Consider the following 22,070-nt stretch of genomic DNA (forward strand, 5'->3'; position numbering starts at 1 on the left):
GAAATGCTGAAGGAGGTGGGGGGGGGCAGTCATTTGAGCTGCTACTCAGATGAGTAATTTGAAGTGAGACAATGAAACTCTGTGCTGGAACGCTCAAGCTGAATAGCAAAAAGTTCTTCTGGTGGATGTCTTCCAGTTTAGGACATGATTTTTATTATTCCCTCTTTTCTTCCCTTTGTACTGCTTTTTTATTTGTTTTTGCTTTTAAGGGTGTAAGAACAAATAGTAGCATATGTTTGTATATTCTTGAGCTCTGCAAAGGTTCTCAACACTTTCAGCATTGTTAGAATTGGGAGAATTGTGTGCAGATGTACACTGGCAGTTAAATATCAAACGTTAATACAATTTAAATCATGGTACAGTGCTGAAACTAAACAAAGCACTAGGTAATACGGTGTTAAAAACAGTCCTGCCACTGCCCTAAACTTCACTGAGAAGCAGCCTACAGGTGTCATCTAATCCATTTATTTTAAGTTTTGTGTAATTCTGTATCTATTAAATCTCTAATAATATCTTACCAAGATTGGTGTTACTTCTGAGCAGGGTGAAAGGTGGATTATCTTTTCTTCTGCAATTTCTAAAGCAAATTGTTTAGCCAGAAATTGAGCAGAACTTTGTCCCTGTTGACTTGTGGAGGAATTTTAGAAGATGCTGTACTTGCAACTGTGCCTGTCAGCCTTAAACACAAGAGGCTGGTGGTGCTTTCCCTGTCCTGTATTTGGGCATCAACAGACTGGTTGTTACTTGTCTAGAGCACTTTTCTCCACTCATGGCTAGTTCTTGCTATTAAATAAGGCTTAAGAGCTGTGGCTGATAAAGATATGAAGATTGTCTGTGACCACGCACTGTTATGAAAGGTGAGGGATGCTCTCTGAAGAGGGGATCTAGATTGTAGCTGCTGTTTATAGAGTGAGCCTGAAGTGAGCAAGAATGGAGCAAAAACAATAAGCTGTGTGAAAAGCTGGGCGGTTAACTTCAACTAAGCAAAGATTCGACTCTTTATTACTGATGATTCCATTTAATTCAGGTGGGCACTACTGGAGATAGTGGAAGCACAATCAATAGGAATAATTAAGTGCTCTTTGGATAAAACAAGGCATGATACTTTACACCCTCCATCCTGTTTTTCTGTATAGGCTCAGTGGGGCTTAGAGGAAATTTCCATTTCTTGAGTAGTGAGTTCCTGTAAGAGGCACCTTGGAAACTGGTAGAAGATAAAGAAGCTGTGCTGCAAAGACAACAAATTTGTCAGATCTCTGCTTGTGTTCTTTAGGGCAGGCTAACGGTAGTGGTTTAGGTGCCAGCTGAGTATACAGACTGTGAAGGAAAATTGTTATCTAGGGTGCAACCTTAACTTGTGAAAGGAGGAGTTCAGTTCATGTGGACAGCAAGCAGTATTTATGCATGTGCTGCATGTGTTCTGAATTAAAGCGCATTCTTCCCTCTCCTCACATTCCTGAAATCCCACAGCCGAGATTTGTCCTGTATTTTTCTCTAAAATTTGGCTGTAAAGCAGTTACAAGGGGAGAGGAAAGATTCAACCTGGTGCTTGGCCCCAAGAAGCCGTAGCGGCTGTTCCCACATTTTCTCCTTTTTGTTCGTCATGCGTGTCGTATTCGTCACTGCTGGCCCGGCTCCTGTGGGCGGCAGTGAGGGAGCTGGCTGGTGGGCGCAGAGCAGTCCTGTGCAGGGCAGTGGGTCTGTCTGTCCAGGAGGTGTTCCACAGGCTCGGAACAGGCCAATTAAATGCATCATAGATTATTCGTGCTATTTTTGGCATCATGTCCTGATCTGGCAAACCAAGGGAACATTGTGGAAGAAGCGTTTTCGATGTATTTGCCTTTCCTGTCCAGATAGCTGGTTGTCCAGAGTCTGAAGCCGACATGAATATAAAGGTGTTTTGAATTTCCTCCCCTGTGTACAATGGGAGTCTTTGTCTAAAGCTGAAGCATTTTTTTTCAAGTTTTCCATGTTTGTTTGACAGTAATTTTCTGCTCCAAGTTCTTCTGATGCCGCTCCAGTTTCGATCTTCTATTTCCATTATCCAGTTACAAACCAGCCAGCAATTCATTATGTAAATGAGTCTCTGAATGTGAAGTTTGATGACTGAATTATCAGATGAGCCCTAGCAAGGCGGTATGGGCGCAGAAAGGCAGTGCGGTGTTGCTATGTACAATGGCAGAGGTGCCACCTGCAGAAAGGGGGCTGTGCAGAGAAGGGAGGAGGCGCAGGAGCCCCTGGCCATCCAGGGGGGCAAAGGGGGGCCTGACCCTCGGCAGATGGAGATCCCGAAGCTGGGATAGTCTTTGTCGCTACGTTCCTTGTGGGCCGCGTGCAGCCAGCAGGATCTCTGCTGGAGTGCTTGCAGAGGAACAGCTGCACATGTGTTGTCTGCTGCGCATAAAACTGTGGAGAGGGTTACCCTGCTTCAGGGAGAATGGGAGGGCTCCCAGTTTTCTGCCTGGCTATCTCAGTGTGTCCTAAGACAGCCAGGTGACAGTACTCTCTCAGAGGGCTCCTACATGCCAGTTAATCCCTCAGTTCTAAAATATTTATAAACAGTATACCATCCTGCCCAGTAAAGAGTATAATACAGGCTACTGTTAGAAGAATGCTTGTACCCTGGTACTAAATTATATTCCAGAAACATGAGCTCATGCTTCAGACTTACAAGAGACCGTGGTAAGACAGGACTGAACTCCAGTGGCTGCTGCTTGCCTCTAACTGTTGCAAGCATTGCATGTGAGACACGCTAAGGATCTGAACGATTTATTGCCATGGATTCTACTGGGAAAAATGCTATGAGCCCAAAGAGTTGTATGAGACCCTATAGATGCCAGTACAGCATGAGTATTTGCCTAGATCACTGGTCCAAAAAATTAAAGTATATTTTGATATTTACCCAGTAAGAAAAGCATTGGGTTGTCTTGGGCTTCCTTTACTGGCCTTGGTTTTATTTAACAGAATCCTGGGAAACCTAGAGCTCCCATTCATAGTCATATGTTCTCTTTCTTTGTATTATATTTTTATCTTCGTTGCATGTTTTGTATTAATTATAAACCAATTACTATTGCTCTGCCTAAAACAGTTCTTGCATATTGATAGTAGAAGGGTTAATATAAGTTTCAGAACTCCTCTTGATACCGGCCGTTTCAATGATGGTATTTAAATTCTAATCCAGTTTCAGACTGCATGTGAAAATCCAATATTCAGGATCTAGACAGTTACCTACATGCGATCTCAGACGATGAGGATCAAAAATCTGACAAGCATGTTTCTATTTGCATTGCCTGGACACTGCAGCAATCAGTCCAGTGGCAACTCCTAGTAGGACAAATAGAAATTCTCCTTGTGCATTAAATGGGCTGTAATAAACACAGGTGAAAAATAATACCCTGTACAGAAACTACACTGGTCGATAAATTGAGCAGAACAAATAGGACTCATGCTTAGGATTACAGAAAGAAATTATGCCTGGTTAGGCAGACATTGACTCTGCCGCAGCCCAGCCATCATCCACCTCCATAAAACTGGAGTGTCCGATTAGGAAGGTCTTCTTTTGTGTTCTTCTCTTGTTCATACAACAGTTCTAGAATGAAGTTCAGGGTAGAGAAAAGCACTAAAAACTATATTCTTGCCGTGAAAACACAGCACGTTCTGAAAAGCATGGGGCAAAAAGGCAAGTCTGAAAAAATGGGCAGGGGGACAAAATCTGAATGAGGTGGGAAGACCTGTTACCTTTTGGATGGGTTCTGTGCTGGGAGCGATGCAACTTCAGATCGCTGGCGTTCTGTACTTGGAGTTGCTATATGAGCAGCCTCTGTTACAGGGCCAATTTTCTGCATGGCTTTGAAGTCTCAAGTGCCAAACATATTTTGCAAGTTAATTAGTTAGAATAACTTATTTTTGCTTCCAGAATATCAAGTGCTTTCAATGGTATTATGGATAAAAAGCACTAATTACTCCTTGTCCTCCTTTCCAGGCCATCTCCACTTGGCTATATGAAATCTGTAAACTGGCTGAAGTGAGGCTAGTTGTCCAGTGGACTAAAAAATGAATGACTGTATGAGACCGCAGTATGGTCTGATTTCCCAGAACTAAAGACACATAGGTGCGTGCATAGGAGTACTCGCTGACAACCTCTCTAATTTAGTATCGTTGACCTGATAAGATCGGCTGTTTGGTAGGGCTGCTTTTTATCTTTTAATCCTCTTCCCTTCCCAGAAGGCTCCTGCCAGTAGTGCCATATCCCGCTCTCCCAGTTCTTACTTCAGGGGCTGGCAGTGGAGAGGTCAGTAGATGTACTGTGCAGCACCTAGTCGGCTCTGGCTGGAAGGTTGGGTGCAGGTGCTGTTAACCCATGGCACGCCAGTGAATCTGGAGATAAGAATGGCAGAGCATGTGTTCAATCGTGCAAACACAAAGAGAGGAGAAAATAGTTCCCATTGAGGGAGATGTAGCTAGTGCCAAATTCCAGCTGAGAGTGAGACTTTCCTTTTGCACAGTGCCTTGTTCCTGGAAAGTATGATGCAGAGACTGCAAAAATGAAAAAGATGGTTCCAGCTCTTTGTATTACATTGAGGATGCAAAGAGCCATGGGTTAGAAAACACCTGCTGTTCATTTATCTTGTCTTTAGCAAAACATTATTCTCTTGTTGCTTTAATCTTCCTAAAAGGAATCAATAGTTCTTTCTTACCTGGGATCACTGGAAAATTAATGTAACTTTTACTGTAGAGTGAGTACTCTTTTATCTTCACATAGTGTGATTAAAAATGTAAAGTCCTCTGAAGCGTAGGAAGGCTCTGTCTGTGTCAGGACTGGAAAGCTGCTCCTTGTCTCATTTCTTCAGCTGCAGCTGCTGGCTCCCTGCCTTTCCTTTTCCTCTCCTTTTCCAAAGGGTGATTCTCACCATTTCCTCTTTGCAGATTTTTTCCCTTGATACGGTGTCTTCATTCCAATGCTAAACTAACTTGTGAATGCCTCTTGGGGAGGAAATAGGTGATGTGAATGCTTTTATTTATTTTGTTAAAGGTCTTTGGGGAACACAATGTGTGGAGAACGTTCTGTATACGCTGGAAACTGGAGGAGAAAGGAAGGAAGGGGGAAAAAATGGCCAAAATCTTCCTTTCAGTTACGATTAATAGGTTTTTCTTTTGGACTCTGAATGCCATGTTTGTATTCAAATTAAGTGGTTTCCAGGGGGGACTTCCAGGAATAGATGTGGGGAGTGGATAAAAACACTTTCCAGAAACGACATTGGAAATGCATGGTACTGAATTGCATGCTGTTTGTGAATCTCGTCCCTGTCTGCCTGTCTTCTGTCATCTGGAGCCTGTAGTGTCTCCTTTCTATGCAGAGCTCAGGGGATGAGGACTCTGTTTTCTCAGTGTTTGAGATGTGCTCAGTGTTCCACAAAAGCCACAGGGTCAGATGGGCAGGTGCTAGAAATCAGTGTCCCCGCTGCAGCCACTGGTGCATCCTGGCTAGGCAGGGCCTTTCTCTTGCAGTGGAGGTTGTAGAGTTCTTGGGCAGGCAATGGTGAGCAAAACAGGCCTGGTACTCCTCTGCAAAGTGCTCTGAGATCCTTTTTTTTTTTCTTTTTTTTTTTTTCTTCTTCTCCCTCTTGTGATATTGCACCTGTGGTGTATTTTCTCCTGGGGGAACTGATGTTCACTTGGATTTCTGTATGAGAACTGGAAGTAGGGCAGAGGCTTCACCTGTGTTTTGTCTGGCTTGCTTTTTCTCCATTTTCCTTCATGGGAGACATGAAAGCTAGTTGTTGCCACACCTGTCGTTGAAGAGTATGTTACTTCTTGCCCTACAGCCTTTGTGTGTATAGGACGGGATGGGAGAGGGAACTGCACTACGTGGTCCCTTCAGAAACTTGGAAAAAAAAGCCGTGGCACTCCTGTCTTCTGTAGGCTGTGGGAGGCTTGTCTGCACTGCCTGTAGCATCCACCTCCCTCCTGCCTTTTTCTTGAAACCCTGTATACAAGTGAATTTGGGTTTCTGGGTTTAGTTGACTTGCTGTGGTGGTGAGGAAGATGCGTATTCGCTGATGTGCCATCTGTCCTGGTGGTAAGTGTTTTGAGAGAGGAGATGGCAGGCTTCTACCTTCCTGTAAAGCTTGAGATCTTGGAGACGCCTACACACAACATGAAGTTTCGTTGTTGGCTGCTGTGTATTTTTGCCTGCATCCTTGGTAATTGAATCAGGCAGGCACGTTTGTCCTGGACCAGCCTTGTTGGCTGGAAAGGTCCTTATCAGAGACATGCTGCATCAAACTGCCTTCTGTCATCAGGTGGTAAAGAAAGTAATTAGATGATAATTCTGCGGAAAAAGGACTTAAAAGTGTATGCCATGATTTAGGTGACAGCTCACTTGCTGTTGGGAGGACTCATGCTTGATGGCCACTGCACATTGTTAGTTCTTAGTATTTTCTTTGATTTAAAACTTCATGCTAGTAATCTAATTAACATTGAATTGGGTTTCTGGTACAGTAGCTTGTTTGGTTCAATAAGAACACATTTATGCTAAAGGTTAATGAAAAGAATTTTGCTTTTATCGAATTCATTAAAAGTGGTTCTACAATCAAGACTTACTAATGGAAAAGAGATTAAATATTCATGTCTATAAATTTCTCATGTCATTTCTGATTTTCCTTAATCTCTGCCTCCCTGGATTGTATTCCGAAAGTGTCTGAAAGCTCTAATGAAACACCAGTTTGGATATTAATTGGAGATTTATCCTGTTTAAGTAAAAAAACTTCTATAGGTGTATACTTAATGTATCTTGAGTACAGGTTTCTATTACAGACAGAGTGAAATAGTGATGAGGTCTTATCCATGAAAGCAATACTAGGAGCCAATCTCAAGGAGAAGTATTATGTTCTTAAAACGCTTTTTAAGAAATTCAAATAGTGTTTTATCTTCTGTTCTGAGAGCTTTATTTGTGCTATTGAAAGAGCTTTGAATGAACCAAAAGTGCAGCAAAGTTTGCATCAGAAAGGTATTAGCTGGACACGAAGATAAAACCTGAATAACGGGCATCAAAGGTGCTTAAAGGTTCAACACCTTTTTATAACATAATGTCCAGATATATGTGCTACAAATATACCTGAGTACATTGAGTAAATACTGGATTGTGGTTTCTGTGATCTCTTGCCCAGTAGATCTCAAGGAAGTTCTGGATACCCTTCGAGCCGGCGCTTTGCCATTGCTTTATGAGTGAGCAGAACATGTTCCTACAGTTCTTGCTTTGTGTGTAGGTTCCTGGTTTCACAGTTTAGGGAGATGCGGAAGCTCTGCTTGGAAATGCTTTGCAGCTGCATATTGATGTTGTTGCTGATGTAGAAATGGAAATACATGGTTACAAGAGACTTAGGTTACTTTGAAGGTATTGCACATTCCCATGAATGGTTTCCTTGGACAGGAAGAAACAAAAGAAAAATGCACTTGTAAACATGTTCAAAATTATGAGTATCTTGCCTCAATCTAAGAAGTGCATATATGTATGTACACACACACACGTATATGTATGTGTATTATATATAACTGTATATATACTGCACCCAACAAGTGGGACGATGCTGGGCAGTGTCTGCTTTAGGGGATGTGTGTGGAGAAAGAAGGTTCAGCTCCTGTCTGGATCTTTGCATTGTATTTCATTGCAACTTGAGCTTTCAGTACATTTTGGTCTCTACTAGTGCTGGATATTTATATTGGACTCATTGGCAAGAACTGATGAGAAAGGAATCAAGTTATTTGTATGCTGTGTGAGCCAAGAGAACAGAAATGTAGGTCTTGAGAATGAGCATTTGGTTATAAGTAGTTAAGAATAACTAATTGGTGGAGTCCAAGGGGAAAGCTTTGCCTTAAGTGTAATTACCATCCCTGGTGTGCAGAACAGTTCAAAGGCCTTGCAAAGGTTGAGAAAGTTGTTGCACCAAGAGGATAAGCAGCTGGGTGGCAGTCACAAACCAAACTGTGGTGTTGGATTTTTCTAATTATAGCCAGTGTGACCAAAGAAGCTAGAATGTGATCGTGTAGCCCAGTGTCCACCAGCATGGGGTCACAGGCAGATTTGTTATTGGTGACTTCTACCAATTAAGTAATTGGTATTTTTTCTTTCCTTTGGCTTTTCAGGCATACTTCCGACAGGGTGTGGCCCTTCAGTATCTTGGACGTCATGCAGATGCACTGGCAGCGTTTGCGTCAGGACTGGCTCAGGATCCCAAGAGTCTTCAGCTTCTGGTTGGCATGGTCGAGGCCGCCATGAAATCTCCCATGCGAGGTAAGCACCAGGAGATTTTCTCAAGGATGGCAGTCTGCTGCTGAGGTACTTAGAGGCAGTCGTCTCAGTCTATGGCTGACTCTGCCAGCATCTGAGGGGGAGGGAACCTGGAGGCCTGAAGGGAAAGACTTCAGGATTTATCTTCTCTGCTGAGTCAGAGAAGGGAGCCTGAAGTTGGAGGAGGAACAAAAAAATACTCTTCTGATTCAGTGGGACAGCAAGATGGTGATAGCCAGCTTGAGAGGCAGTGGACATGAATCAGGCTGGTGTTGTGCAGCAGTTCCAATGAAGTCCTTGCTCGTGTTTGTCTTTTGTCCAGTATTGGTGCAGAATGAGAGGTATGCGCTACTCTGGTCCTGGCTTTATTATTACTTGGAACAACTTCCCAGCACGAAGCCTGGTGCTTGGCCGTTGGGAACAGGGAGTCTTAAATGCTCCAGGCCAGAGTTTGCCCAGAAGAGCACGTCAGCAGCTTTTCCATGGTACTCATGTCTTTCAAAACACAGTGTTCCAGAAGGCAAAAAAGGCTGCTCTGCTAATTCACTTGTATTCAGGAAGAGTGTTGAAATCACATGGACCTTGAAGCCATATTAGCTGTACAGCGTTTTGCTTCTCTTTCATAATGTCCCCATTTCCAGGATTTTCTTCTCTAGAGGAAGGAGGTAGTCTCCTCTTTGCTTTATTTCTCTTCCAAGCTTTGTGTTGCAATGTCCTTATGCTATTTCCCAGGAGGGAACATGGCAATTCTCATCCTCAACAGATACTGCTGGGGACCCCAGGGCTTAGGGGCCAAGAAGCGCTGAAATGAAAAAATGTTCGTGTTGGTGCTTCCTTTCTTAGTGTTTTTCTCCATCCTCTAAAATGAATTCATCTGGAAGTTTCTGTTCTATATAGCAGTTGCCTTGTGAAGCTAATTTCATTTGGTACCCAAAGGTACTGTGGCTGCTGCTTAGAATGCAGGTGATATGGTATTTCTATGTAAGCATCCCCAAATTTGGCTGACTTCTTTGTCCTATTGCACTGCAGCCATATGTTTACGTTGCTGCTCCCTACTGTGCTTCTCAGTGTTGCTGCTTTCCAGTTGGTATCCTCCCGCTGACTGGTTTCACAGATTTTAGATCAGCCTTGCTTATAAAGTACTAGTTTTACTTTGAGAGTGTGTATACCATACCACTGTCATGACTATTCAGAGGCAGTCCCACTGTGCTAGGCACTCTGCAAGCACTTAAGTAGTTGTTATGTGTTGTTCTCGTCCCCTTTCTGTAAGCTCGTTGTCTAGGAGAGACATAAAAGATCTCTCCAGGTGTTACCTCTGGTGTAAAGCCAGTCCCTTGTAATTTGATTCCACTAGGATAATAGATTGTTTGAAGCCATGGATAGACTGATGTGAGTGGTAGCTTCCAGCATACTTGCATTCAGAGAAAGAAGAGGAGCAATCGGAAAGGCAAAAGGGTTGTAAGTGTCAGTGTTGTGCTAAAGATTATTAAATGCAGTCACTGGGTGATTCGGGGCGGGGGGGGGGGGGTGTCCACATTACGTAGAGATGAAGGTGAAACTCCCTTACCCAATAACTGAATCACTGTTGCCGCATCTTTCACCTGGTTGTGGCTGTGTTTCTTCCCTGACCCATACAAGAGCACTAATGAACCCCATGTCTGCCTTTCTGTTACCATGCTGGTTCTCCCTTTCCTACTGGACTTGAAGGTTACCAGAAGCACTTCCCTTGTGTTTTCCTTTTTCTTCCTTTCTCCTTGTCTGTACCGGTCTCTGTCCCTATGTTTGCCTGGATTACCTGGCTAGAATTCTAAGTAAGCTTCTTAAGACAGGAACTGAGTTTGTATCTGCTTTTGCAGTGATAAGCATGATAAGTGGTGGCATGTTACAGCAACTATTTCTGTCCTCTTATGTCTGCATTTAATCCCAGGATCTAATTGGATGTTGGTAACTGGCATCGTGTTCACACTGTTCGCATCTTCAGGGAAGTGTTAACATCCTCTTCTGTCATTGTTTATACTCTTGGTGATTGTAGAGAAGCAGAAATGATGAAAACAGGGAGCAAGTGGCTTCCTGAGGTTGCTGTGGTAGGGTTGATTCAGGTGAGAGCATCTAATCAAGCAATGCCACTTGGTCAGCAAATTCTGGAGTCATGTCATACTGATGTCCTTAATGAAACATGTAGCCAAGATGTTTTATCGTGTGAATGATGAAAGCAGTTAGACCAATTATAAGTAGTCTGGCAGGTCCAGTGCTGTCATTATGCGGGAGTACCTTCTCCTGCAGAAGAAGGAGCAGCTTCCTTCTGCAGTTTTCGTCACCTCTCTTGGCACATACTGTGTGTTGTGGTATCTGGACAGGCACAGATTTTGCAGACGTTCAGCTGAAAGTTTGTGCTGAGGGAGCAGAAACTGCAGTGCTGTTATACACTGCTGGTGGCCCATTTCCAGTTTCCTGCAAAACTCTACAGGTGTTTTCTGTATTCCTTCTGCCATTAGACCAATCTTCAGAGCTCGGTATGAGACTGCTCTGCATGCTTGTGCTGTTTTCATGAAGTGCTTTCTGCAATGAAAACATCAGCTTGCTAGTTGATCTGTCTTGATGTACGAGATATTAGATGATGCATTTGAGCCCTGAGTTCCTGTAATAAATCTTGGTTTGATTTGGGCAGTCTGGCCCTTAACTTGCATGTCATTTGGTTACCAAAAAAGGAAGATAAGTTTTGAAGGTGATTTCTAGGTGCAAATATCTTGGCTTGTTGAGTAACTCTGCCTTCATATTTTTGTATTTCAGAGTCCCTGGAGCCCACCTATCAACAACTGCAGAAGATGAAGCTGGACAAGAGCCCCTTTGTTGTGGTGTCTGTGATTGGCCAGGAACTTCTGACTGCGGGCCACCATGGGGCCTCTGTGGTGGTGCTAGAAGCTGCTTTGAAGATTGGCACTTGCAGCCTAAAGCTGCGGGGATCAGTGTTCTCTGCACTGAGCAGTGCGTACTGGTCCCTCGGGAATACAGAGAAAAGCACTGGATACATGCAGCAGGACTTGGATGTAGCCAAGACTTTAGGTAAGAGTTCTCCTTTCACTTGCTTGACTGCTGGATTGGTACAAATGGAACAAATTAATAGCTGTGTTAATGGTCAGCATCTCTGTAATGCTCAGGTTTCTGTGGGATTTCATGAGCTGCTAAATCAAATCTGAAATTTCTGAAATGTGCAAACTACAGGCTTGTGCAGCCCTGTTTACCTATGTGTGCAGGGGGGCAGATGATCAATGAATGTGCTAAGGTTTTACAGGATCCTCTAATTTTCTGGTGTCATGTATGTGGGAGCTGGTCTTCTCCCCTGTGTAGGCTTGGGCTCAAAACTTTATGATAAGTCTTAAATGAAGCAATCTGTTTTTTCAATAATTTGATGGAAAAAGGTGCTCAGTATGAGTTTCTGAGGCGGTTGTCAGGGAAGGAACAAATTGGGAGACAATGGATGAACAAGAGTGTTTAAAAAATAAACAGATTGGAAAATCTCTCTTGTGTACAGTATATACTGCACTACACTGAGAGCTTTCAAGCTTTCATGGTGCTGTAGGAGAGGAGACAGTATGTGAGACAGAAAGGCATAACCTTGCAGAAGTGGAGAAGACAGTGATTGAGGGGTCTAGCTAGGAGAGTTCACTGAAAGTATAGAGACTACTGTCTTGAAGACACTAGTGGATGTGCTTTGTGGCTGAGCTGAGCTGTGCTGCAGAATTGCTTTCTGGAGAAAGCTGACGTGCTCTTTGCTTGTTTTAAGCCTGGGCCATTGACGTACTTTCACAAACAAATTGCTAATGTCAAGCAAGGAGTAAACATGGAAGAATGGGAAATTGCCAAGTGTTAGGCTAAAGAAAAAATTTAAAACAATTCTAAAAATAAGGTTGATAGTTATTGTAGAAGTTTCTGAAGGCCAGCTAAGAGGAGAGTTTTGGCTGTGTATTAAACATAAGGATAAGTTTGTTCTGATGCTGGTTCTGACACTGGAGCATTACATGTACAGCATGTTCCAGTCTTTCTGCTGGACGCTTCCAGTGATGCCTTTGTTAGCTAACCTTTGTTTTGTTTGCATGTGACTCAGGTGACCAGACGGGAGAATGCCGAGCTCATGGAAATCTGGGCTCCGCATTCTTCTCCAAAGGAAATTACCGGGAGGCCCTTACTAACCACAGACATCAGCTGGTGCTCGCCATGAAACTCAAGGACAGAGAGGTAGGAAGCTTATTGGACTGAATTGGGAGTCAGCACTGCATGGTTTTCTGGAGAGATACAAACATGTGAAGAAGCCTTGTCTGTCTGCCCATTTTATTCTGAGAATTTGGAAGCTACATGATTTCTTTTCGCAGCTGTTCACTTGCCTTTTGTTAAGGAAATTGTTTGTACCAGTAGCTACAGTATGTGAGTTGAAGTGGCAGGATGCTTGGTTTGTCCTTTTGCCTCCCCCTGCCTCTAGTCTCCATGTGGCTCTGAGCCTCCCTCTCCCTTCCTGTTCATTTGGCCCACAGTACATAGGCTCTAGTATCTGAGGGTAGAAGCTACTGCTGAGCAGGTATCAGTACAACATCTCTGCACTTTAGCCCTGGCTGTCATCAGCTCTTGTTTTACCTGTGATACAAGTGCTACTGATTCAAACTCTATTAGGGTGCATCCTATGTTGTGCCTTTTCCAGATAAGTAATGAGCTAGCTCCCTGTCCTGAATGTTCACATAGAATACGCTTTGTTTTTAGAAAGTAGTGAAAAGAAAAAGAATCCATGCAAACCTGAAAATACAGTGTGTAAAGTGTAGGGGTTGCTTGGCCTGGATCTGGTTTGCCTTGACCATTTACCATTCAGCTCTTGAGGTGTTATGCTGGGCTCCCTGCCAGTGCAGGGAAGCGTGCTGCATGGACTGAAGAGTCCCAAGAGATTTCTACCAAAAGTTCACTGTAAGGACAGAATCATAATTTTAGTGCGAGTTACAGATACAAAGGCTATTCCTCCCCCCAGCAGTGGATTCCCCTTTATTGTGAATGAGAAAACGGAGGGCTTGTGGGTTGCATGGCAGGTGAAAGGAGTGGCTAGAGGCAGCAGGGCAGGCATGAATTCATGTAAACGCAAGTAGTTCTGGGGAGATCTAAAAACTGAGTGAGATCAGTTTCCCATTGATAAGTTGTTGAAAAGATCCATTTGAATTAGCTGAGTGCTTTACTGAAGTGTTATTTTATAAGTTTTAATAGGCTTTAAAGTGAAAGAGGGTAGATTTAGATTAGATGTAAGGAAGAAGTTCTTCATTGTGAGGGTGGTGAGGCACTGGAACAGGTTGTGGATGCCCCATCCCTGGAAGTGTTCAAGGCCAGGTTGCATGGGGCTTTGAGCAACCTGGACTAGTGGAAGGTGTCCCTGCCCATGGCTGGGGGGTTGGAACTAGATGATCTTTAAGATCCCTTCCAACCCAAACCATTCTATGATTCTAAGTTAAATATCAAGTAAGTCTTGGAGAGATGCATCTTTCAGTAGGTTGTGGAAGGACTGTGACTGGGGGAGGGACCTACTAGATATTTTCATGATTATTTTACCAGCTGGAAAACCTCCTGAATCAATCCTGATTGTCTTGTTTCTCTTCATGCAGAGCAGAAAAGCTGTTACTCATCATTGTTTTTATAGTTTTCTTGATTAGGGGTCCCTGTTCCTGCTAAGAGTCTAATCTACGTAGCTGCTCCTCCTCTGTGGCGTTTCTCTAAGCAGCAGATCCCCCTGTTGTGGGGAGGGGGCTGAAGTAAATAGCAGGAAACCTGCTGTGCTGGCGTGTGCTGCGAGCGCAGCAGCTGGTGTGCCCCAGAGGCCCTGGGCTGGTGCATTTCACTGACTTCAAGCCGCTGATCTAAACAGACCCCAACAGTCGATCTGGGAGGAATCCAGGGAATGAAGGCTAATCGTGATAGTTCTTAGTTTATGACACATCTGGGCACATAATTAACAGTTATTGACAATAAATGACTACTTGGTTTAGCAAGAAAGCTGAGCTTCTTGGATTTCCTGTAGGATGTAACCACAGGAAATTAATTTGGCGCTTTCTGATGACATCATCTTGACCACAGAGCTTCCTCTGAACAAAAAGCTGTTTTTCTTGGCTTCCTTTGCAGACATTTTTATAATGCAAATGTTATAAAGTTGCAGTAGTGCTGATGTGAATTCCACCAGAAGGGAATTTGGTGTGCGACTGTAGTGAGGTAATCGTTTTGCCTCCAACTGTACAGAGAATTGGTGCAGAAGGTAAAAAGTGCTCCTTTGTATGGGATACTACTATCCTCGGAGGGACCATTGGGTTCTGAAGCTGCTGAAGCAAATGTTTGTACCAGGGGCTTCTGCTGGATTGTGTCACCCATAAACGGAGGAGGAAGTTGCAGAGGGTCTGGCTGTAGCATTCAGGTCTGTCCTCCCCCACACAAGCCTGGAGAAAGGAAACTTTGTCAGCTGAGTAGGGAATCATATAAGCTGCTCAAATGGACTGAAGATTTTAAATGTTTTTCTCTGGCACAGGGAGTCTGTGCAGCTCCAGTTACAAGCGCGGTATCATTCTGAGTACAGTCCGTATGTCCAGACAGGTCATCTGCTCTTTGCAGTCACAATGTGGGGAAAAGTTCAGGCTGTTTTGGCATACTTGTGCTCAGAGAGAGAATGGAGCAGAAGTAGCTGGGATTTGGCATATCTCTAGTGTCTCCAAGAGAGACCTTGGGGTATTGAATATACATGTGGTTTTGGTCTATGCAGATGAGTAAGAAGACTGGTTCTTAGCAAGATGCTGTAATGGGCACCATGAAGTAGCCATCTCCAGTGTCATTTCAGTGCTTTCTATCACAGTTAAGTGATGGGTAGGATTTTTTGACCAGCTGCAGTGGCTGGTCAAGAAATTCATATGGGCTAATTCTGTGAGATTGTTTCTGAGAGAATTAGCAGACTTAAAAGTACAGTTGATTCAGGAGACTAGAAATCGTAAGGGATTTCCATGAATTCTTTGGTTCCTGTGGAGCTTTGCAGATGGTCAGTAGGATACCATCCTAAAAAGGATGACAACAGAAGTGAGGTGCAGTAGAAGAGAGGCAGGTAGGCAGGACCATCTGGAAGGACAGTTGCCTCTCTTCTGATGGAGGTGAGTGCGGGAGTTCAGCTCTGAGATTGTTTGGATGCAGTTAAAGAGGAAATAGCAGCACAGCTTGGTAGTCTGTCATTTCTCTGTGAAGATTAACCAGAGCAGATTTCAGCGTGGGCTGTCTTGGCCTGCTGCAGACCCTGGGAATGTACTCAAGTTGAGAATCCTGATGAAGTCTACGCTGCTGCTCTTTTTACAGTGATCTCTCCTGTACTAGCTGAAGTGAAGCTGATGTAGATATACCTATCCATGCTTCAGCCATGCCACTGGTGGCAGGGTGGGCATCACTGAACTGTGTCTTTATGGCTCCTAGGTAGACAGCACAAGGTTTGACCATACCTTCCTAAGTCAGTGGGATGCTGCATACCTTGTTTGATCACAGAGCGACCACAGGGGCTGGTGGCTGGCAGGACCGTAGCTCTGTGCGTGGGTGCGCATTAGGGGACTCACCTTTGGGCAGCTCCATTAGCACTAGCTCCAACTAAGACCCGCTTAATTCATGCACAGAGGTGGAAATAAAATACTTTCAGGCTGGTGGGGCCCCTAGGTACAGGCTTGTCTTTTCCTTTCTTGTTCAGAGCCAGCTGCAGGCTGTTAGAGTTTAACCACTCCTGTCCTGAAATAATGGCATGCTGTCTGGCACAGGGGTTAGTGCTTCTGAGCAGGGATGAGAGGATCCGCTCTCTAAGCCAGACTGGCTATGGTGGAGTGAAATATTGACTTGGTTTCCTTGCTGCTTGATGATGCACGGATAAAGAGTTACAGCCCTGTCCTACACTGGCAGTAGCCTCACATTCTTGTGACATATACCATACTTTCTGTTACTAAAATGTCAGCGCACGTTGTCTGTTGGTTAACGTGCTGAGGAAAGTACATACTGGCAGGTTGGGCTGCAGCTCTTTTTTCCAGTTTTTATATAGTGCCCGTGAAACGTCTGGGAATTTTACAAAAAGAGGTTCCCTAAACCAGCAGCCAAGGTACTTGTGATATGCAGGAGGAAGAGTGACAGATCATGTTAAGAGGGGAGACTGGGGTTACATTAGTTTAGCTCATTGCCTTTTGCCCGTCACAGAAGCTGGCTCTGATGAGTATCAGAAGCTTGCAGTCTGTGAGTTTTTCCTTGGAGAGGACTAAGGCCTGCAGTTACACTAGTACAGGATTTCTGATAGAAGAGTCATTTTTCTGCCAGCCAATGGAGTTACAATAGGAAGGTCACCTCTGCCAAGTCAAAAACCACTCAAGATTAAATATACAGGACAGGGCTCAGCCATGACAACATGGCTAAGTGCTAATGACTGAAGGTATCTCTGCTCAAAGCAGGGAATAAATCAAACTGATGCTTTGTAGAGAGAGGTGGTGGGGCAGAAGATCAGATTCAGTAATTATTTAAAGTCTGGATAGAAGATAAACTCTAATGAATTCCTATGTTTTCATATAAAAGACTTTGTACGTGTGAGTAGGATGGAGCAGGGTGGCAAGGCAAGGTTTCACTTAAAGGATCAACTTAACCTTTAGTGTAACTCGCTGAGTTGAACTTGACACTGAACTTAAAATCTGTGTCCTATCATCACCTCCCAGGAAAAATAGGTGGTGAATTTAATTGCCTAGACTGCCTGTTTCCTGATCAATGCAAGACATTATTACATCTTAGGAGTAGTACTACAAGGTCATTTGTCTTTCAAGAACCTAAGGATGCCAGAGAAGCCATGCCCTTCAAATCATAAATTGCAGAAGTTCCTTTTTCAAATTTGTTGGCCTGGTTCCCTAATGGCAGGCTTCAAGGTGTGACAGCTGAATACTCAGTCTGACCCTGTCTTTGCTGCAAGAAACCCAGTCAGGGATATCGGGGATAGAGTCAGGTGTTGGCTCTCATGCAGAGTTTTGGCTGAGACTGGTCTGTCTCCACCACTACAAAGGCAGAAGACCAGGAGTTCACTTCAATGTCTCAGGGCAAAAACAGTTTGTGTCTTGCCTCTGTTGGGGTTTATAAGATAGCTAGTGCACGTGAGTTGTCTTGCAGTACAAATCTATCCATTTTTAATAATGGAGGTGCAGAATGTCTGTACTATATTTTTTAAGTAATTATTTTGTTTCTAACAACAGGTAACCCGATCTTCTGAAAGCTGTCAGGTAACCCATGTAGTGTGTGTTGATGCCACATCACAAGCTGTGATTTAGACAAGGGTAATGCAACCAATGAGCTATGCCAGGGTCAGAGGAAAGACTGGAGTAAAAAAATAAATATGAAAACTTTCAGTGCCTGTAACACTAGTCTCCCGTGTTCGTGTTCATCTCTAGCTGCTGCGCAGGTGTGCAGAACTGTCTTGTATTACGAATTCTGTAAAGTCATAGTGCCAAGGTGGAGCTAATGGTGGGTGATCTCTCAGGATGGGCTGGAGTGGCCCTTTTTAATGGCCATTTGGAAGGACCTGTGTTCCTTCCAAAGCATTTAATTTGGAAAAGTACTACTTGGAGTGTTTTGAAGCTGTGAGGACTGACAAGCAGAAGTGGAAAGGGAAAAGAAAGCTGTGGAGCCCTTCCTCGGGTTCAGTGTCCAAACCCTCATACAGGCTGTGCTTGAATCTTGTCTTGCAGAGGCCACTGATACTGCAGGGACTCCGCAATATAATAGCTCCCCTCTCCTGGGCCATCAGACGCCTTTTATTACAGCCCCACATTCAAAAATAGCAGGGCAGTAAGGGAAAATCATAAAGTAACCATAATAAAATTAATGCTTGTGTGAAAGTGCATTGCCAGCACTATGCTTTTGGGGAGGATGATGTTGCCAGAAGGCCACTGGGTGCTGGCAGCTCCTGTGTGTTGGCTGGCTGGCACGTTTGGAGCCGGACTGGACCTTTCATTAAAGATGCAGCATCCCTCTTTGCTAGGTGGGAATAAACAGAAGGCATTGGGTGAGGAAGAGGATCATTTGCACTCCTGAACTCTCCTTGGGGCTAGAATGAAGATGCAGCTGAACAACTTGAGTCTGTTTCCTGCTGCCCCTTTTCTCAGGGAGCGTGACTGTGGGAAGGGTGGGGGGGCCTGGAGAAGAGCAGAGGACAGACTGATGGACTTTCAGCGCTAGCTTGCCCTTGTGTTGACTCAGGATGCCCAACAGCATGCAGCAATCATTCTGGCCTGGTTTTGAAGAGATTTTCCCCCACCTCCCCTCTAGAAGCAGGTGTTTCTGGAAAGAAGAGGTGCAGAACTGGCTAGGGCTCAGTGCCCTCTTGTTACTGCCCGCTTGTTTCTATGGCCACTGGCTGCTGCACTTAGGTATTTCCACAAGCATATGTGGCTCTGAGAATTGTCCGCAGCAGGTGGGTATGCTCAGTAACAGGACTGATGAACTAGATTTTACTGTCTCAAGATGGTTTTTAAAAATGATGGCAATTGTAAGGCAGAGTTCATGTTTGCAGCTTCAGCAGATTTTTTTCAGAAAGGTTGACTGCAGGAAAAAGGGGTGATGAAGATGCTAATTAGAACTGGGTGGCTAAGTGGCATAGGAGAAAGGTGTTTATTATGCAGGCTTACATAGGCTTTCTGTGTCACCTTGCTCTTGCATAGCTATGAAAGTTCTTGTTGGCAGAGGAAACATCAGAATGCAGAAATTCCCACTATAAAGAGAAACCATGGGCTTGAAGCCAAGGAGACTCAAGAAACCAGTTAGATGCTACGCTTTCTACTGCAGAGAAAGCACTGGCATGGAGCTGACTGTGATGAGAGGCCTTTGCTGGCAGGAGAGGACTGTCACGTTGGAGGGTTGTCAGGGACAACCGTCTGCTGTGCATCTCTGGAGGTGGAGTGCTAGTGAAATATGATTGCTGTGACAGACATAACCAGGGTCTGGATTCAGTTGGGAATTTGCAGATTCTGCAACTGTCTGAACATACTTTGTGTGCAGCTCAGCCGCTGGTGAGTATTTAGCTTTGCAATTCTACTAGTTTTCCCCAGTTCCCTTTAAAGCATGTCGGAGCCAGCAATGAAACACAGCATAAAGCTCCTACATTTTGTAAACTCCAGCTACTTACTGTCAGGCTGTGCAAGTCAAAGATCAAATTTCACTTTCTTATTTCCAGAAGGAGATGCAGAAGGAAAGATAGATCATTCCTTTCTACTGAAATCTGTAAATTCTGTAAAGCCAAGGTTTTCTGCCCCTTCCTGAAGGGAAGGGGAAATGCTTTCCAGGTGTCCTTCCTGCCGTGCTTTGTCTGTACAAGCCACATCTTCAGTAAATAGCAAAGCCATAAGTATTTAGCCTTTTGCCTGAACTCCTTGTGTGCATTATGGTACAGGGCAAAAGAATATTTTTTTTAACATGTTCCTTGCCAGTCATTTTAGACATATGTATTCTGCTGAGTTAAATAAGGAAAAAGACTGGAACACAGTGTGAGTTAGACCTGGCACAACTGTACTTCAGGAGCGACTCTTCATTCTTCGTAAAACATGACCTGTAGGGCCCTCCAATGTACTCTGAACCTTGCCTGCAGTGCTCTGAGCTACTCTCTTCTGGGATGGTGCAAAGGCTGGGGTGCTGCCGATGCTGTAAACTGGTCACCCTCGGCACTGCAAGCTGAACGGCTCCAAGCAAATGTGGCGGGGTGGTATCAGCTCCGGCTCCTGCTTAAGCAAGGTGTGTGTGCCCCTAGCTGAACTTCTTTCTGAATGAATGGCATAGGAGCTTGTCTGAAATGTGGAGTGCCTCCCTGGTTGCCTGCCCACATCCCTTCCTGGCCCAGAGTGATTTCTGTGTTTGGACTGTGCTGGCAGCCACAGGGCTCCTGCCAGAGTTGAAATAACAACTGTTTGTGCTTCAATTGCGAGGGTCCCTGTGCTTGCAGTTGTGCTGCAGATTTGGCTGGAAGCATGAATCTGTGCAACCCTTCCTCTCTGGAGAAACCATCATAGGGCATGTCAGCATGGAGTGAGCTTATCAGAACATGTGCAGCTGGTGAACTGTGGGCCAGGTTCCCCTCCTGATACCTTGTCAGGCATCCAGAGCCCTTCCACAGCTGTGTAGACTTCCCCCAGTTCACACTGCTGCAGCGTGTCACTGAGATTGAGCATGACCTCTTACTCTAGCTTCAATAGTGAGCACAGCTTTTCCTCACCACAGTGCCAGTGGCTGACCTTGTAGCTGGGATGCGAGCAGCCTGCATGTTCCGGCACGTGGCTGCACTGTGCCACATCCTTGCAGAGTCAGTGGTGCTGCTCTGCTGTCACCCAACTCTGTCATTGCAGTTCTCCCTGGAGCAAGCCTAGTCACTTCACAGAGAGTTGCTCTTCCAGCTGTGATCAACTTCCTCAGTCCCATTGCAGCTGCTTGGCCCCTGACAGAGAGGAGCCTGTGCATTGCATTTTTGAAGCATGCAGGGGTCTGTCTTTTCAGGGCACACACAGCTGGCACCCTGGTATGTGCCAGGTCCCAGGAGACATCTGTGGCTGCCAAGGGTACATGTGTTGAGCAGGAATGGTTCAGACTGTGTGATGAGGTTCTGGAAAAAGCATTTTTCTGACTTGATACTGGTAACAGTTTCCATGCCTGTACTAAAAACCTGGACTAGCTAGCATATAGCAAATAGAAGTGCACTCGTCTCTGTACTGCCATGTATGTTCAGGAAGCAAAGAATGATATTTCTGTGGTACAGAACATTTTCTGAATTAATTTGTTCTTCAGTGTCCATATTGCTTGTGATCAGTCCAGTGCATTTGTAACATAACTGTTCAGTTATGTGATGAACAGCTCTTAAGTATGGGTTGGGGCTGATTCAGACTCCACTGAGTTATGTGGCACTTCTGTCTCTATAGCTATGTGATGTAGTGAACTGTTGATGAAAGCGTCTTGTTACACATGCTACATGCTATATTTGTATGGAGAAGGCCAGGAGAACAACTGGAGAAGAGCACAATCCACTCAAAAGGGGCTGTGGGGACAATAAAGCAGCCAGAAACACTGGCCCTTTGCTTCCAGAGAGGGTGGTGAACCTCCCTGTCCTTTACCTGTACAGGCTGGAGAGATGTTGTGTAGGAGGTGGTGGAAGGCTGTTTGTTGTTACTGGCTTAGTCCCTACAGTCATATCTGAGCTGTCTGGCTTCTGTTGTGTGGCAGTACACCATGCTGTACCTTCTCTTGGCTTGGCGTGGTTCAGGCCATCCTGGAAGGCTTCATGAAGGCTTCCAGCTCATTGAAGGTGGGCTAGAGTCCTGTAGCCCATCTTCTTGCATGTCTTTTGGGACGGGCTGGTCTGTTACTACCCCATTCCACTTTGCAGTCACAGCCCAAGCTTAATGTGCATGAAACATTGCACGTGTGTGTGATTTTCTTACAGTTGTTGATAATTTTTAAGAGAATTTGAGAAGTGTATGCAGTGAGGTGAAGACACTTCTGGTTAGCTAACATGTGCTTGCGAAATCACATTTATATTAGGTTGTGATTTCTGTAGCACATCTTTGGGGAAATAGAAAGCACACCCAGACCTTCCATACCGCATAGCGAAACAGGCTCTTTATGTGTGTGTGTGTTCTTCCTGAGCAGTATCTTAACTGTTGCCAAGAAATCCCTTCTGTTTACCCTTCTGCTTGTGTATTGTTAGTTACTTGGGTGCACAGCAGTGGGCTAGGTGCTG

General features: G+C 44.6%; 1 protein-coding gene across 5 annotated transcripts in view; it reads left to right on the forward strand.

The window, feature by feature from the left end:
* Positions 1 to 22,070, forward strand: part of TTC28 (tetratricopeptide repeat domain 28) — a 199,974-nt gene that overhangs the window by 113,200 nt on the left and 64,704 nt on the right. For 4 of the 5 annotated variants that reach the window (XM_069794498.1, XM_069794499.1, XM_069794500.1 and 1 more), the window contains 3 exons: positions 8,146 to 8,293; positions 11,081 to 11,353; positions 12,396 to 12,526. In XM_069794498.1, coding sequence (XP_069650599.1) covers positions 8,146 to 8,293; positions 11,081 to 11,353; positions 12,396 to 12,526 — 552 coding nt within the window. Of the gene's footprint in view, positions 1 to 8,145; positions 8,294 to 11,080; positions 11,354 to 12,395; positions 12,527 to 22,070 lie in introns of those variants that run through there. The other variant, XM_069794505.1, reaches the window with a different exon arrangement.

The sequence above is a fragment of the Haliaeetus albicilla genome, chromosome 10 (genome assembly GCF_947461875.1).
Source record: "Haliaeetus albicilla chromosome 10, bHalAlb1.1, whole genome shotgun sequence".
NCBI classification, from domain to species: domain Eukaryota; kingdom Metazoa; phylum Chordata; class Aves; order Accipitriformes; family Accipitridae; genus Haliaeetus; species Haliaeetus albicilla.